Genomic DNA, 16,965 nt, shown 5'->3' with positions numbered 1-16,965 from the left:
CCAAGAATATTCTACCCATAAGGCTCTTGTTCAGATTTGATGGAAAAATAAGAAGCTTTACAGACAAAGCAAAACTAAAAGAATTCAGCACCACAAACCAGAATTACACAAATGCTAAAGAAACTTTTATAAGCAGAAGAGAAAAGATCACAACTAAAAACAAGAAAATTACAAAATGGGAAAGCTCACTGGTAAAGAAAAACATACAGTAAAGGTAGGAAATCATCCACACAAAAATATTATATCAAAATCAGTAAATATAAGAGGAGAGGAGTACACATGCAAGATATTTGAAATGCATTTGAAATTAAGAAATCAGCAACTTTATAAAATAATCATGTATACATATAGACTGATATATCAAAACCTCATGGTAACAACAAATGAAAAATCTATAATAGATATACACACGAAAAGAAAAAGAATCCAAACACAACACTAAAGATGGTAATAAAATCCCAAGAGAAGAGAACAAAAGAGGAAAGGAAGAATAAAGATCTACAAAAACAAATCCAAAACAATTAACAAAATGGCAACAATAACATACACCTTGATAATTAAATGTAATGGATTAAATGCTCCAACCAAAAGACATAGACTGGCTGAATGAATACAGAACAAGACCCATATACATGTTGTCTACAAGGGACCCACTTCAGTTCTAGAGACAATTACAGAATGAAAGTGAGGGGATGAAAATAGATATTCCATGCAAAGAGAAATCAAAAGAAAGCTGGAGTAGCAAAACTCATATCAATAAAATAGACTTTAAAATAAAGAATGTTACAAGAGACAAGGAAGGACACTACATAATGGTCAAGACATCAATCCAAGAAGAAGATTAAAAAATTGTAAACATATATGCACCCAACACAGGAGGATCTCAATATGTAAGGCAAATGTTAACAGACATAAAAGGAGAAATTGACAGTAACACAATAATGGTGGGGGACTTTAACACTCCACTTACATCGATAGACAGATCATCCATACAGAAAATCAATATGGAAACATAGGCCTTGAACGACACATTAAAACAGCTTGGCTTAATTGATATTTATAGAGAACTCCATTTAAAAGCAGCAGAATACACATTATTTTCAAGTGCACATGGAATATTCTGCAGAATAGATCAAATGCTGAGCCACAAAGAAAATCTCAGTAATTTTAAGAACATTGAAATAATATCAAACATCTTTTCCATTGACAACACTCTGAAATTAGAAATCAACAACCAGGAGAAAACCACATAAAACCCCACAACCACATGGAAACTAAACAATATGCTACTAAACAACCAATGGATCACTGAGGAATTCAAAGAGGAAATCAAAAAATACCTAGAGACAAAAGAAAATGAAAACACAACAATCCAAAACCTATGGGACCCAGCAAAAGCAATTCTAAGAGGGAAGTTTATAGCAATACAATGCTACCTCAAGAAACAAGAAAAATCTCAAATAAACAATCTAACCTTACACCTAAAGGAACTAGAGAAAGAAGAACAAAGAAAACCCAAAGTTAGTAGAAGGAAAGATATCATAAAGATCAGAGCAGAAATAAATAAATTAGAAACAAAGAAAACAATAACAAAGATCAATAAAACTAAAAGCTGATTCTTTAAGAAGATAAACAGAGCAGAAAAACCTTTAGTGAGACTCAGTAAGAAAAAGAGGGAGATGACTCGAATAAAATTAGAAATGAAAAAGGAGAAGTTACAGTGGACACCACAGAAATACAAAGAATCATAAGAGACTACTACAAGCAACTCTATCCCAATAAAATGGACAACCTGGAAGAAATGGACAAATTATTAGAAAGGTATGACCTCCCATGACTCAACCAGGATAAAATAGAAAATATGAACAGACCAATCACAAGTAATGAAATTGAAACTGTGATTAAAAGTCTTACAACAAACAAAAGTCCAGGACCAGATGGCTTCACAGGTGAAATCTATCAAACATTTAGAGAAGAGCTAACATCTATCCTTCTCAAACTCTTCCAAAAAATTGCAGAGGAAGGAACACTCCCAAACTCATCCTATGAGGCCACCATCACCCTCATACCAAAACTAGACAAATACTACAAAAAAAAGAAAATTACAGACCAATATCACTGATGAATATACATGCAAAAATCCTCAAGAAAATACTAGCAAACAGAATCCAACAACACATTAAAAGGCTCATACACCATATCAAGTGGGATTAATCCCAGGGATGCAAGGATTCTTCAATATACACAAATCAATCAATGTGACACCCCATATTAACAAACTGAAGGAGAAAAACCATATGATCATCTCAATAGATGCAGAAAAATCTTCTGACAAAACTCAACACTGATTTATGATAAAAACTTGCCAGAAAGTGAGCACAGAGGGAACCTACCTCAACATAATAAAAACCGTATATGACAAAACCCACAGCAAACATCATTCTCAATGATAAAAAACTGAAAGCATTTCCTCTAAGATCAGGAAAAAGACAAGGATGTACACTCTCACCACTATTATTCAACATAGTGTTGGAAGTCTTAGCCACAGCAATCAAGGAAGAAAAATAAATAAAAGGAATAAAAATTGGAAAAGAAGAAGTAAAACTGTCACTGTTTGCAGATGACATGATACTATACATAGGTAATCCTAAAGATGCCACCAGAAAACTACTAGAGCTAATCAATGAATTTGGTAAATTTGCAGGATACAAAATTAATGCACAGAAATCTCTTACATTTCCATACACTAACAACAAAGGATCAGAAAGAGAAAATAAGGAAACAATCCCATTCACCACTGCAAAAAAAAGAATAAAATAACTATGAATAAACCTAAATAAGGAGGTAAAAGACCTGTACTCAGAAAACTATAAGACACTGATGAAAGAAATCAAAGATGACACAAACAGATGGAGAGATATACCATGTTCTTGGATTGGAAGAATCAATATTGTGAAAGTGAGTATATTACCCAAAGCAATCTACAGATTCAATGGAATCCCTATCAAATTACCAATGGCATTTTTTACAGAACTAGAACAAAAAGTCTTAAAATTTGTATGGAGGCACAAAAGACCCCGAATAGCCAAAGCAATCTTGAGGGAAAAAAACAGAGCTGGAGGAATCAGACTCCCTGACTTCAGACTATACTCAAAGCTACAGTAATCAAGACAATGTGGTACTGGCACAGAAACAGAAATATAGATCAGTGGAACAGGATAGAAAGCCCAGAGATAAACCCATGCACCTATGGTCAACTAATCTATGACAAAGGAGGCAACAATATACAATGGAGAAGACAGACTCTTCAATAAGTGGGGCTAGGAAAGCTGGACAGCTACAAGCAAAAGAATGAAACTAGAACGCTCCCTAACACCACACACAAAATTAAACTCAAAATGGATTAAAGAGCTAAATGTAAGACAGTACACTATAAAACTTTTAAAGGGAAACATAGGAAGAACATTCTTTAACATAAATCACAGCAAGGTCTTTTTTGACTCACCTCCTAGAGTAATGGAAATAATAGCAAAAATAAACAAATGGGACCTAATGAAACTTAAAACCTTTTGCACAGCAAAGGAAACTATAAATAAGATGAAAAGACAGCCCTCAGAATGGGAGAAAATATTTTCAAACAGATCAATGGACAAAGGATTAATCTTCAAAATATATAAACAGCTCAAGCAGTTCAATATTTAAAAAAAAAAAACAAAACAACCCAATCCAAAAAAGAGCAGAAGACCTAAATAGACAGCTCTCCAAAGAAGACATACAGTTGGCCAAGAGGCACATGAAAAGATGCTCAACATCACTAATTATTAGAGAAATGCAAATCAAAACTACAATGAGATACCACCTCACACCAGTCAGAATGGCCATCACCAAAAAATCTACAAAGAGTAAATGCTGGAGAGGGTGTGGAAAAAAGAGAACCCTCTTGCACTGTTGGTGAGAATGTAAATTGATACAGCCACTATGGAGAACAATATGGAGGTTCCTTCAAAAACTAAAATTAGAACTACCATATGACCCAGCAATTCCACTACTGGACATATATCCAGAGAAAACCATATTTCAAAAATACATATGCACCCCAATGTTCATTTCAGCTCTATTTACGATAGTGAAGACATGGAAGCAAATTAAATGTCCATTGATAGATGAATGGATAAAGAAGATGTGATATATATATATATATATATATACACACACACACACACACACACACACACACACACACACACAATGAAGTATTACTCAGCCATAAAAAAGAATAAAACAATGCCATTTCAGCAAAATGGATAGACCTAGAAATTATCATGCAAAGTGAAGTAAGCTAAACAGAGAAAGACAAATATCATGACATTGCTTATATGTGGAATCTAAAAGAAAAAAAAGACACAACTGAACTTAATTCCAAAATAGAAAGAGACTCACAGACATAGAAAACAAATTTATGGTTACCAAAGGGGAAAGATTGGTGGGAGGAGGGATAAATTAGGAGGCTGGGATTAACCTTACTACTATGTATTAGCATAACACTACTATGTATAAAACAGATAACCAACAAGGACATACAATGTAGCACAGGAAACTATACACAGTATTATGTATAAACTACATGGGAAAAGAATCTGAAAAAGAATATATATAGGGCTTCCCTGGTGGCGCAGTCATTGGGAGTCCGCCTGCCGATGCAGGGAACACGGGTTCGTGCCCCAGTCCAGAAGGATACCACGTGCCACGAAGCGGCTGGGCCCGTGACCCATGGCCACTGGGCCTGTGCTCCTGGAGCCTGTGCTCCACAACAGGAGGGGCCGCAGCAGTGAGAGGCCCGCGTACAGCAAAAAAAAAAAAAGTATATATATATACATATATATATATATATATATATATATATGTATATATATATGTGTATATATATATATATGTATGTATGTATAACTGAGCGATACTGTCAATTAACTATACTTCAATAAAAATTTTTTTTTAATTTAAAACAAATCATTACAGTCAGGACTTTCACTCATGCACTCCCACATATTGAACTCCTTGATGAGTCATTTCTCCCAGTAGGCTCGTTGTTAGGGTATGAGGTGTTTTTTGTATGCTTGTTTGCTGTTTGTTTAATGAATCACTCTTATTAGACTTTTCTTTGACTTTCAAGCTGGCAGATGTGTAGGAAGAGTTTGCAAGTTTGCCTATGCCTGAGAACAAACATGAATCTAGAGCTCTCTGAGAACCCTCCTACGTAATAAGCTATCTGATTCTCAGTTTCACTAATTTTCACCAAAATGTTTGAGAAATAGTGAGGCATTTTGAGAAGAAAATCAGCCTTATGCCAATAATCCTACTTTACAGCACCCAGTCCTTAATCTTGTCATCTTTATTTGTGTCTCATATCCCTTATTAGAAGATCAGAGGGACTGTGGCATCCAGTGGGGGGACCAGTGAAACTTGACTAAGTAGCTCTTATCAAAGGACAGCCTTCTTATTAATACACAGGAAACATAGAATCTGGCCTCTCAATGGTACTCTGAAAGTTTCTCTGTCTTCAAAAAATTCCTCCTTACCAGAACCTTTGTTTCACCCCTCTACTTGAGGTCATATTCTTACACTTTAATGGAATAAACCAAACTTTGGGTAACCAAATCAAAAGACTCTTAGAAATTCTCATTTAATCTAATAACATTAGTTATATAATGATCCAATGAAATCTTCAAAATATTTCTAAACACACATATACAACAACAGCTGTTCTTAGACCAGGGGTTTTAATGCCAGCATTATTTTCTTGAAGTAGATTAGTCATTCAAAGAGTCATAATTCTTTCATATTACCAAGAAAATTAGTGCATTAAGTCAAGAAAACTAGTGCATTGGGAGATCAGAATATCATATTCAAGCTCTTTGCAAATTCAGGTTATAATTATATTTATATATTTGTAGACTGAAGTACATATATATGTACATATACAGTAAAGTGAAAAGATCACCAAATTTGGAGTCAGATAAACCTGAGTTCAAAATTCTGCTGTTAACATACAATATAACCCAGAAAAATCATTTAAACTCTCTGAGCTTCACCTAAAAAAAGGAGAAATATTAAAAATAGCTAAAAATATTGTACAATTACTACTATATGTAAGATCAAGACTAAGTGTTTTAGAGGCATAAGAGAAGTAATATTACCCTTCTTTCACAGATGAGGAAACTGAGGCAAGTGGAAGTTGAGTAACTTGCTCAAACTCATAAAACTAAAACCTGTGTTCTTACCACTAATCTGAACTGGCTATTCTGTAGACTTTTCATAATAACTGAAGACAATATATACAAAGCATCTAGTGTAGGGCATAGCCCATAATATATCCTCAATAAATTTTACAAATACTATTGATTAATAAACAACAGATAAACAATAATAGTGCTTAATTTGATTAACTGATGTATATGATTAAGTTTCTTCAGTTTTCAAGGTCAAATTTTTGGTAATGCACTTCCTACAAATAAAGTTACAAATATTTATTGAGCACCTATGTTGTGACAGGCATTTGGCTCACCACTGTGGGCCTGGTGCTATGTGTAATAGGCATGGTCTCTGCCCTCACGGATTTACAATGTACAGGTTATTGCAGTGGTCTAAAGACCACTGAGGAGAGCTATAATGATGTCTTAAAGAGATCATTCATTACATTGGGATCAAAAGTGTTATTCATACAGCCTGCCTATTTGCTGACCAAGAAAGGCAGATCGAGGATGGCAGCAGATCTTAACAAATGCACATCTACAAGAGGAATTAGATGATATTATTCATTACAATGAACCTTTTTATTTTGCCTTTCGAAAATGTTAAAAAAAATTATTTTTGCATATTTTACAAATGCCCATGTTATCATTTCCATTTTCATTCGACCTGCATAGAAGTAAGTTTTGCATTTCTGTGTTTAATTCTAGGCTCTTTAGATTCAAGCACTTGTGTCTCTGCTATACAATACTATTTTAAGGTCTATCTTTTTTTTTTTTCTTTGCGGCACGCGGGCCTCCCACTGCCGCGGCCTCCCCCGTCGCGGAGCACAGGCTCCAGACGCGCAGGCCCAGCGGCCATGGCCCATGGGCTCAGCCGCTCTGTGGCATGCGGGATCCCCCCGGACTGGGGCACGAACCCGCGTCCCCCACATTGGCAGGAGGACTCCCAACCACTGCGCCACCAGGGAAGCCCTAAGGTCTATCTTTATGTCTAGGACCCTAGTCTATGATTTAAAAACAACCAACTCCCCCCCAAGATCTCTCTAATCATGTATTATTTTTTCCAATTTCTCCAGAAGCTTCTCTTTCATGTGAGATAGACTGTAAAATTACATCTGTACCGTGGCAGGCTATCTATCATACTGTTTATAGTCCCTTATTCCCTGTGTTATTCCATCACCAATTATGCAGTCCATAAGGTATTCTATTATGTGAGAAGTACATGTAGCACCTGTATATTTGCCAATACAGAATGTGATGAGCACATGTTACAGAAAGATTTTTTTATGCTAATATCCTCTCATTTACATTCGATTATCCCTATCCTTTTCTTGTTTTTCAATTCTGCTTGTATGGTAAATAGTCTGCTTTTCCCACTAAACTTCACTGAAATAAAAATGACTAGAATGTCACCAAGTGTCTCCAAAGCACCACAACACAAAAGCAACTCAGGCTTTCAGTAGTATACTGATCACATTAATCCTAATAATACCAGCAAAATGAGCAGGTATAAATTCTTACTATATGATATACACTGCCCTGGGAAATTTTCATATGTTATCTCATTTATTATTTAAAACCCCATGACATAGGTAGATGTCATTATCTCTATTTTGTAGATGAGAAAGCTGAGGGTACAGAGTTTGTTACTTATCCAAAGTCACAAAGCTACTAGGTGGCATAGCTGTGAGTTAAACCTATACCTGCCTGACCCTGTCCTCCCCTCACTTTACACTGAGAATGAGGGAGAAGAGCAAAGTGGGATGAAAGGCAGAGGGAAGAGTGGACAGATGGAAGGGAGATGGATAATGGAGTAGAATGTATTTAATTATTATTAATTCATTAAACAAATATCCATTGAGCACCTAGTATTGCCTAGGAATAGGGTCTACTCATAAGACAAGTTCCTTACCATAGAAAGGCACGTTTGGTTTAGAGAAGTAGAATCACCAACAAACAATTTTGGTCCTCACAAAGGGCAATAATCAATACATGCCAAAGTATGGAGAGAGAGGGTGGAGCTCTGTCTGGAGGAGTTGATGAGTGCTTCCCAGATAAGGTGACTTGACCAGGAATGTAAGAAGTACCTCAGAGTTCTCAAGCTGGCTAAGGGTTGAAAGGCCAGAGCAGGTGGAGATGAAAGCAGGGACAACACCATAGAAGTGTGACACGTGGAGCCCCAAATGCTTCAGAGGGCTGCAGAGGAGGATGCATGGTGAAGATTGTGGAAACAAGAGCAGAAGGACAGGTATCTTTGACAACACATTGGGATTGGGCACTAGGAAAGGGAACAAGAAGGGGAGAGATATCATATGGGGGTGATGAGACAGGTGAGGAAACATGGAACTGAACAGGACCACATGAGGTTGCCAGTGCCAATGACCACTCTACATGGCATAACATATGAAATTATCTTAAAATCCATTAAATCGTGTGCATAACCCATATCATGGGTTATGATAGTGGGCTGCCAAAGAGTTAAGTTTTGATGGAAAGAAAGGTGATAGATAATACTGATGCTCTATCAGAGCATTGGGGTCCAAGGAAAGGAAAGTGTAGCCTCGAGAGGTAGAGAGGGAGACAAGGTATTTCTGAGCTGAAAATGGCTGCTGAAGTACGAGGCAGGTAACATGGAGACATATGAACTACTCAGTTGTGCTTTCAGCACCACTGGAGCTAGTTATCAGGCATAGGCCAATGAGTAGAATGAGGAGACAAGATGGTATCATCATTATGTCTCTCTTAAAAATTAATCAAGTGGTTCAAGTGAAAAAAAAACAAAAACCTTTGACTGCAACATAGTTTGAGAAAACATTTAATTGGGTAGGCACAGTTAAATATTATCAGGATTTGGGGCACTATTTTATTGCTCCTTAGATTTATATATTTTCTGTTGTGTGGCAAGTTGTAGAGTGCCAGTCAAGCTTTCCTTGGTCTGGCAGCTTAATGGGCAACTAGACTACAAAACATGTTTGTCAGATATAGATTCTGCCTGTAATTTCTCCCCATATATAAGAAACTGGATTTCAAGAAAAGGACTTTTTGAACCCTAAATTTGTCAAGAAACTCTTGTCAAGAGTATAGCTCTGTTATGTACTTATGCTACAGCAGCAGAATAAATACAATAATCTCTGATTTGGTATTCTGTGGAACAAAATTTATAGTGGAATGAAGGAGTCAAAAGATATTGCTTATGACAGCTTATAATTGGACTTTGTGCAGGCATCATTTCAACTTTAGTTCTTTTGACAAAACAATTTTTCCTTCTGGTTTCTGCTACTTCTCTGCCTCTATAGATTATCACTCACAGTGCATACAATTCGACTGGGAGAGCTATGCTCAAGAGCCATGGAGTAGAGATAAGTCTGTAATACATGCTTCCAGGTAACCATCTTAGAGTGTAGTAGCCCCAAGGTCACTATAAAGTTCAATGTTGAGAGCCTGGCCTTTGGTGTCACACAGACTAAAATTCAAGTCTCAGATCTATATCTTATAACTCTAAGAAATAATGAATGCGAAGCACTTACCCCAGTAGATACTCAACAAATAGAAGTTATTATTACTTTAAAATTAATTTAAAGCACAACACAAAAGGGAAAGCCAGAGCCCAAGTATGATGGTTCCTCACCTCAAAGGCATAAATTCCATCTTCCTGTCAAATGCAGATACCTCTGTCAACTTCTGATGAACTCACCTAAACTTCTCGAGCCGTGAACTCGCGTAAAACTCTTACTGGTACAAGAAAATGACATTTTATGTGTCAATTTCTTGGGTTCCCCTCTCTCTTCCATATTATTCTATATAAAGTGATCTAAACAGTAAGAGATTAATAAATAGAAACTGTAGATTTTTGCTCTTACCATTTTTGTCTGCTCTCCTCAGTATCTGGAAAAGAAAAAGGAAACATTTTATCACCATTTTTGTAAGTATTGCAGCGAACATTATACTCTCACATAATTTACCCATTATTAAATGAAAGAAATTCCAATTTAAAATAAAGTTTTCCCAGTTGAAATATTTCTTTACAATAGTAAAAAATTAAAAATACTCAATGTCCATAAACAAGTGAATGGACAAACAAGCCATGGTGTATCCATACAATGAATACTCCTGAGCAATAAAAAGGAATGAGCTCTTGATGCATACAATAACTTGGATAGATCTCAAAGTAATTATGCTGAGTAAAAAACCTAGACACAAAAGAATATATATTATTCCATTTATATAAAATTCTAGAAAATGCAGATAGTAACAGAAAGCAGATTAAAGGTTGTGTAGGAATGCAAGGGCAGAGAGGGCTGGATTACAAGAGGGCATGAGGAAACTTTTTAGGATGGTAGATATATTTATTTTCTTGATTGTGGTGAAAGTTTCACAGATATATAAATATGTGACAACTCATCAACTTTTCACTTTAAATATGTGCTATTTAATGTAAGTCAATCATATAATAACACAGGGAATAAATAGGAACAAAAATAATAAATTGTGGATAAATAAGAGCTCTTGGGTCTATAGTATATCTTACTTTTATGAGTTAATTTGTTATCTGGGACTATCTTAAATTGTCTTTGATGAACATGAACTGCTTGACCATCCAGTATCTTTAATAAAGATTTCTAATTTTCTTCTGGGAAACCAATCTGTCCTCCACTCTTGGCCCATGTGTTCCAGGTTTGGGCAGAGTACTCAAGCCTAGTAAACAGAGTGTCATACTCCTCTGGCCACAGTGATTACTCAGGAATTAGCAAAATAAAGCCAATGAAGCCATGGTTTTCCTTGAGTTATCAAGAGAGAAACACTTTATCTTCTGTTGACTTTGAACCTAGGAAAATATAGGTAAGGAGCTGCTTTTTTGTAATTGAATATGTCATGGGTTGAACTGTATTGCCCCAAAACAAATGTTGAAATCCTAATCCCTAGTAACTGTGAATGTGACCTTGTTTGGAAATACAGTCTTTGTTGTAATCAAACTAAGACCTTACTGGATTGGACTCTAAATCCAATGGTTGGTGACTTTATAAGGAGAGCAATTCAGAGATGCATAGACACAAAGAAGAAGGCTATATGATAACAGGGGCAGATATTGGAGTGATACAGCTGCAAGCCAAGGAATGCCAAAGGCTGATGGTCACAACTAGGAGCTAGGAGAAAGGCATGGAACCGATTCTCCCCTAGAGCCTTCAAAGGGAGTATGGTCCTACCCACACCTTGATTTCACCCCTCTAACCTCCAGAACTGAGAGAGTAAATTTTGTTGTTTAAACCACCATTTGTTTAGTACTTTATTATAAAAGCCTTAGGAAGTTAATATAATATACAACCTGGAAATAACTAACCTTAAAGAAAGGAGTATCCAGAGGCTTAGAGAAACTGGATCTTGATGACACCCTCTGAGCCCCTGATCAAGCCATCCTGAAAAGATGATCTCTGCTTTTCATTACAAGAGTCAATAAATTGTTACTTTTTAAAAATCTTAAGATAGTTTGGGTTATTTTTTTCTGTTGACAGCAATCAAATTAGCCCTAACTGATACTGTATACTGCTAGAAAAATATCTGGATAATATAATACACAGCTATGTTATACACAGTACCAAAGAAAATGTCCCTTTACCATATTGCAAAGACAAGCTTTAATTAAGTGAAGGAGCATTTAAGGATTATTTTTTTCCTGAGAAATTTATAGTTATGGTTAAGTAACAAGAGCTACTCTTATATTTAGGCCATCATTTCTTGGTGGCTAGCTTGAAACATGAGCAATAATTTTTATTACCAAAATTTTCTGTTTTACTGCTTTCCACTACAGACTTGATCCTCCTTGCCTTCTGTTGATTTCATGGAAATGAAGTATGGATAAATCTAATCATTATTACAATGTGTTTTTATTATAAAATACTAATATTATTACTAAAAACCTTTCCCGTGAAAAATTTCCAATAACAGATATGTATCACCCTGACTTGAGTGAATAAAAAGTGCACTTTTTTAAACTAAATTTATTTAATTAGTGCAGGAGGACTGCTTTCAATAGTAAAAGTTTCCATGTTTAGAGCAAAATGAGGCACAGATTCCTTTTTACCATATTGGAAATAATTTCTAGTGGAGATTTTGTGAATCCATCTCTCCATCATAACCAGCTTCTTTCTCTCCTCTGAAACATGAAGCCATAGAGTTGGGGAGACATAAAACACAGTCTATTTCTTACCTTTGATATACTCTAAGATTCTATTTCAAGCTCTATTGTACCCTTATGAGTTTGAAGTGAGTAAAATAGGAGTAACAAAACACCAGAGACTCAGGCCCAGGACTTCTAACATTTCACTTCATAAAGAACAATCTTAAATAGCATTCAGCTTCTTATAGATGAAATTAAGATAGACACTCGTTATTAAGACAGTTCTTTGTAATTGAATATGAACAGAAGTGTCTCTGCTGCAGATTTTTCCTCTGAGCTCTCAGACTAATAAAAAATGTACTGTGAATGAGAATTGAGTTCATTATTTTACGCTACCATAGTACTCTGAGTCAGCTAATCTTACTAGTTGCCATCACAAGATAGTAAATAGATTTAAATATCATGGCCAAACTTAAAGCTTAATGCAGGTGGTGCTATGTTTTTGAAACCCTTTAAGGTTTATCAAATAGCATCTTTTACCTTGAAAGATATTCTTTAATGGCCTTGACTGAGGTTCTTCATTTTTCATTTTAAGTTATCAAAGGCAGGTATTAAAATGAAAATGTTGTCTTGGAGGCATAAAACACTAACACCATTTCCATTCACTAAACTAATGTTTGCTAAGTGCCTCCTCTCATATACCAGGTTAATTAGGTAATGAGATGAGCTATCAGTCACTTAGTGGACTCCTGAGAAACTGAGACATAGGGCAGGGAGTAGGGACTCATCCAGAATATGGAGTACCATCCAGAAAGGAAGAACTAGTAGGTGAGTCATAGTGTGTGGGCCTGGACATCTCACAGGTGATTTTGCTACCAGGAGATTAGTCACCCTGACATAGGATGCAGGTAAGTGGGCACTGTCTTCTCAATTTTGCCTAATGTAGGCCGTGTAGGAAAATAATTTATAACTTATAATGTATGATAACAGTAAAACTAAGTTTTCCTTATTTCTGCTGCTTCCTGAATCTAGTAGAGTGACATTGCCATTAAAGTAGATAGTGATGGGTTAATTTCCATTGTCCCAACTGGACAATATCAACTTAAAAATTGTGCCTGTTATTAGTCTCACTCAAATAAACAACTGTGTGTTAGGCAAGATAGGAGGGGTAACTGTAGCAGAATTCAGTCACAGAACCACTGTACCTGGAAAACTGTTTCTGCTCTGACAGTCCTCTCTACAGATGAATATATACAGGGCATCGGAATTAAGTATCTTTGCAAGCAGAAAAGATTACTCTTTTGCACAAAGTCTCTGACCATCAAGGGAATGTGCCTTTTGTTCTGGGTGTCCATGGATGTGCATGCTTGCTTAGAGGAAGGAATGGAAGACAAAACAGTAAAGTCATCTCTCTCCTTCACAACATTTAAGGCTCCACTTCTACCTCACCACTTCCCTTCCAGTTAAAAATCAAAGGAAATCTGTTTGGGAGAAGGCTGCAGCACCAAATGGGTAAAACTGCAACTAACTTCATTTGGGATTCATCTTGCTTTCGGGGATTAGCTGAAGGTTAGTTTTTCTCCCTTTGCACAGTAGTAGAGTTGACTGATAACTCAAAAGAGGGCTCACATGCTATACAGATTAGTGTTTTAAATTAGAGTTTATTCTCTGTTATCTCTAATGCAGCAACCTTAAAAAAGATAGCATATGGATGTAAAAAGGAAAATAATTTTAATCCTCCAGGTGCTTCCGTGTTGCTGCACACTGGAACCAGTTCAGCCCCGTCCAGTGGCTGGCAGTTGTGCCCTGTGCAAATGCAGTGCAGCAGCCTCAGTGCGCAGCCATGAGTTGGTACCAGCACTAGGTTTTCTAAGCCCCCCCAATAAGATATTAAAGAGTATTTATGATGAACTGATACTCAATTCTGACATTTTTTAGAAAGAAAATCATAAAAATTAGATTTATAAAATTTTGCTTGTGAGTTTTGTTACTGTTATTTACACATTCAACATGGAATACTGATGTAACAGAATAGTTCAAATTTACATAACACATATCCTTTTTTTCCTCAGTTTTCTATACTATGAACTGTTAGTTCATACTCACAATAACATTTACATTAAATATCATACTCATTATTATTGCTGAATTGGAGATAAGGAAAATGAAACAAAAGCCAACAGTTGTGATAAATCTCTCCCGGATTTTCTGATCTATGTCTAGTTTCTAACCAGTTGGACATATACAGTCATATCATTAACAGTATCCTCAAAAGTAGTTTAAATAATTTCTTACAGGAATGATTATTGCAGTGACACTGGAATATAAACACTGAAAATCAAAGTTTTCCTCAAATTTAGAAATTAGCCTGTGTGATGCAGAAGCCTCTAATCAATTTCATTTCTGTTCCTCTTTGGAAAAGGGAATATATATCGCCTACTTATTATAATCTGAGTAGAATTCAAAAAGTACTCTTTCATAGCAGTGCTACTAGAATACAGTAAAACTGATCAAATAAAATTATGTATTTATATTCCACATGTTTTTCTGCTAAAAGCAATATGATCCAGAAATAAATAATTCAAAAGTCCCTAAATAACAAATTCTTTTTCAATCACCTATTTCACCAGAGTGCTAGATTTTTCACAAAATATCTCAAAGAAAAGTGTAAACAAAATCTTTTCTATTCAAGATAAAATCCAGTAGCAGTTTTTTGTAGACTCAACTGTTTTACTGGCAACAAAGCATGTCAACACCTATCATGTGAAATCAGTTTTATATTTTTATTTTTAAATTACAGAAATAAATATACGAAGACAAGGCTGTCCTATTTATAGAGTACACATTCCTTCAGAACAGAGACTTGATACTATTTATTTACAGAACTTGGGAACAATCATACATATACAAACAATAATAAAAGATATTTTAATCTCTTCTTTTCTCTTATTTTTAAATAGCAGTTTGAACACTTGGGCCAAGTAGATGTTTATGTCAGAGATGACGACTTTCTATTTACATAGCTCAATCTATTCATCTCTACAGTATTACTAGGATTTGTACACTGATTTTGAACAGTCACAGAGAAGGGGTATGACCATGATGACAGAGTAGGAAGACCCTGAGCTTACTTCTTCCTATGGGCACCAAAATTACAACTATTTACAGAGAAGCAATTGATGAAAAAGGCTGGAATCTAGCAGAAAAGATTTTATACACCAAAAATATAAAGAAGGAACCACACATCGACAAAATGAAAAGACAATCTACTCACTGGGAGAAAATATTTGCAAATGATATGACTGATAAAAGATTAATACCAATATATATAAACAGCTCATACAACTCAACATCAAAAAAAATTAAAAATGGGCAGAAGAACTGAATAGACATTATTCCAAAGAGGAAATGCAGATGGCCAACAGGCACATGAAAAAATGCTCAGCATTGTTAATCATCAAGGAAATGCAAATCAAAACTACAATGAGATATCACCCATCAGTATGGCTATTATCCAAAAGGACACAAATAAAAAATACTGGCAAGGATATGGAGAAAAGGGAACACTTATACACTGTTGGTGGGAATATAAATTGGTGCAGCCACTGTGGAAAATAATATGGAGATTTCTCAAAAAACTAAAAGTAGAACTACCGTATGACCCAGCAATTCCACTCCTGGGTATAAATCTGAAAAAAATAAAAACACTAATTAAAAAAGATACATGCAGCTCAATGTTCATAGAAGCATTATTTACAATTCCCAAGATATGGAAGTGACCTAAGTGTCCACAAACCCCATGCACCAGCAGGCTAGCACCAACCCCAGGACACCCTGGGCCCTGGTCCTGCCCACCAGCAGGCTGACACAAAAAAGGAAGAAGTAAACTTGTCATTGTTCACAAATGACATGATACTATATATAGGAAATCCTAAATATATCACAAAAAACTACTAGAACTCATTATGGGTTTGGCAAAGTTCCAGGATACAAAATTAATATATAGAAATCTGTTGCATATCTATACACTAACTGAACTATCTAAAAGAGAAGGTAAGAAAACAGTCCCATTTACAATGACATCAAAAAGAATAAATTACCTAGGAATAAACCTAAAGAGGTAAGAAACCTGTACTCAGAAAACTATAAAACACTGATGAAAGAAATTGAGGACAACATAAACAAATGAAAAGATATACCATGCTTATGGATTAGAAAAATTAATATTGTTAAAATGTTAACAATTAATATTAACAATATTAACAATTAATATTGTTAAAACCAAAGGTAATCTACAGATTCAGTGTAATCCCTATCAAAATACCAATGGCCTTCACAGAACTAGAAAAAATAATTCTAAAATTTGTATGGAAACATAAAAGACCACGAATAACCAAAACAATCTTGAGAAAGAACAAAGCTGGAGGTATTATGCTTCCTGATTTTAAACTATACTTCAAAGGCACAGTAATCAAAACAGTATTGTACTGGCACAAATAGATAAATGGAACAGAACAGAGTCCAGAAATGAACCCACACTTATATGGCCAATTAATCTACCACAAAGGAGGCAAGAATATATATGAGGAAAAAGCCTAATCA

The 16,965-nt window shown here is 35.4% G+C and overlaps 1 protein-coding gene across 1 annotated transcript in view; it reads right to left on the bottom strand.

Annotated features, from left to right (window-relative positions):
• The window catches only part of NECAB1 (N-terminal EF-hand calcium binding protein 1), a gene marked incomplete at both ends in the record, with an annotated part of 251,412 nt that overhangs the window by 230,077 nt on the left and 4,370 nt on the right, over positions 1–16,965 (bottom strand). The window contains one exon of the mRNA XM_079722340.1: positions 10,109–10,133. Within this exon, the coding sequence (XP_079578466.1) occupies positions 10,109–10,133 (25 nt within the window). The remainder of the gene's footprint in view (positions 1–10,108; positions 10,134–16,965) is intronic.

The sequence above is a fragment of the Hyperoodon ampullatus genome (genome assembly GCF_949752795.1).
Source record: "Hyperoodon ampullatus genome assembly, chromosome: 17".
Classification (NCBI taxonomy): domain Eukaryota; kingdom Metazoa; phylum Chordata; class Mammalia; order Artiodactyla; family Ziphiidae; genus Hyperoodon; species Hyperoodon ampullatus.
The sequence above is the reverse complement of the archived record's forward strand: the minus strand, read 5'-3'. Positions and strand labels throughout refer to the sequence as shown.